Consider the following 918-nt stretch of genomic DNA (forward strand, 5'->3'; position numbering starts at 1 on the left):
GGGCGGTCCCCGTTGCTCTCCCCAACCTGAAGGCCTCTCACGTTTGGGATGGCGGTTCTCTGGGTGTTTCCACCAGCCCCAGGGTGGGCACGGGCTGGACACCCCTACCCCAGCCTCTGGGCCCACACCTGCCAAACCCTGGCTCTCACTTAAGCTCACTCCAGGGCCATCACCCCAGGCCCCGGTAACCCCCAGGACCCCCCAGTGACCCCCAGGCTGTTCTCTCTGCAGTACCTGTGAAATACACTTGCAACGGCAACGGCTGCCGCCCCTGCCCAGGTGAGTCAGGCGTCCAAGGCGGCGGCCAGTTCCCCGGCGTGGCCCGGGGGTCAAGCGCCCAGGAAGAGCCTGCCTGGGTACTGACCCCCAACCCCCATGTCTCCCGCACCAGCTCCCGAGCTCCCAGGAGGACCCTCGGTCTTCATCTTCCCCCCGAAAGCCAAGGACATCCTCATGATCACCCGGACGCCCGAGGTCACGTGTGTGGTAGTGGACATAGGCCAGGACGACACTGACGTCAAGTTCGCCTGGTATGTGGACGACAAGGAGGTGAACACAGCCAAGACGAAGGACCGGGAGGAACAGTTCAACAGCACCTACCGCATCGTCAGCGTCCTCCCGATCCTGCACCAGGACTGGCTGAACGGCAAGGAATTCAAGTGCAAGGTCAACAGCAAGGCCCTCCCAGCCCCCATCGAGAGGACCATCACAAAGGCCAAAGGTGCGGCAGCGGGCAGGTGGGGGAGGGGTGGCGGGGTCCGGCCCTCCACCTGGCAGTGACCATTGGTGCTGTCCCCATTTTACAGGGCCGATCCGGGAGCCGCACGTATACGTCCTGAACCCACACCCAGATGAGCTGGCCAAGGACGTGGTCAGCGTGACCTGCCTGGTCAAAGGCTTCTACCCGTCTGACATCAA

At 63.7% G+C, this 918-nt stretch overlaps 1 gene segment (V, D, J or C); it reads left to right on the forward strand.

The window, feature by feature from the left end:
• The window catches only part of LOC105303871, a 6,495-nt gene that overhangs the window by 2,724 nt on the left and 2,853 nt on the right, over nucleotides 1-918 (forward strand). Inside the window, 3 exon segments of the C gene segment in view lie at nucleotides 196-279; nucleotides 392-721; nucleotides 807-825. Of these exon segments, the coding sequence occupies nucleotides 196-279; nucleotides 392-721; nucleotides 807-825 (433 nt within the window).

The sequence above is a fragment of the Pteropus vampyrus genome, unplaced genomic scaffold (assembly GCF_000151845.1).
Source record: "Pteropus vampyrus isolate Shadow unplaced genomic scaffold, Pvam_2.0 Scaffold320, whole genome shotgun sequence".
In the NCBI taxonomy this organism is placed as follows: Eukaryota; Metazoa; Chordata; class Mammalia; order Chiroptera; family Pteropodidae; genus Pteropus; species Pteropus vampyrus.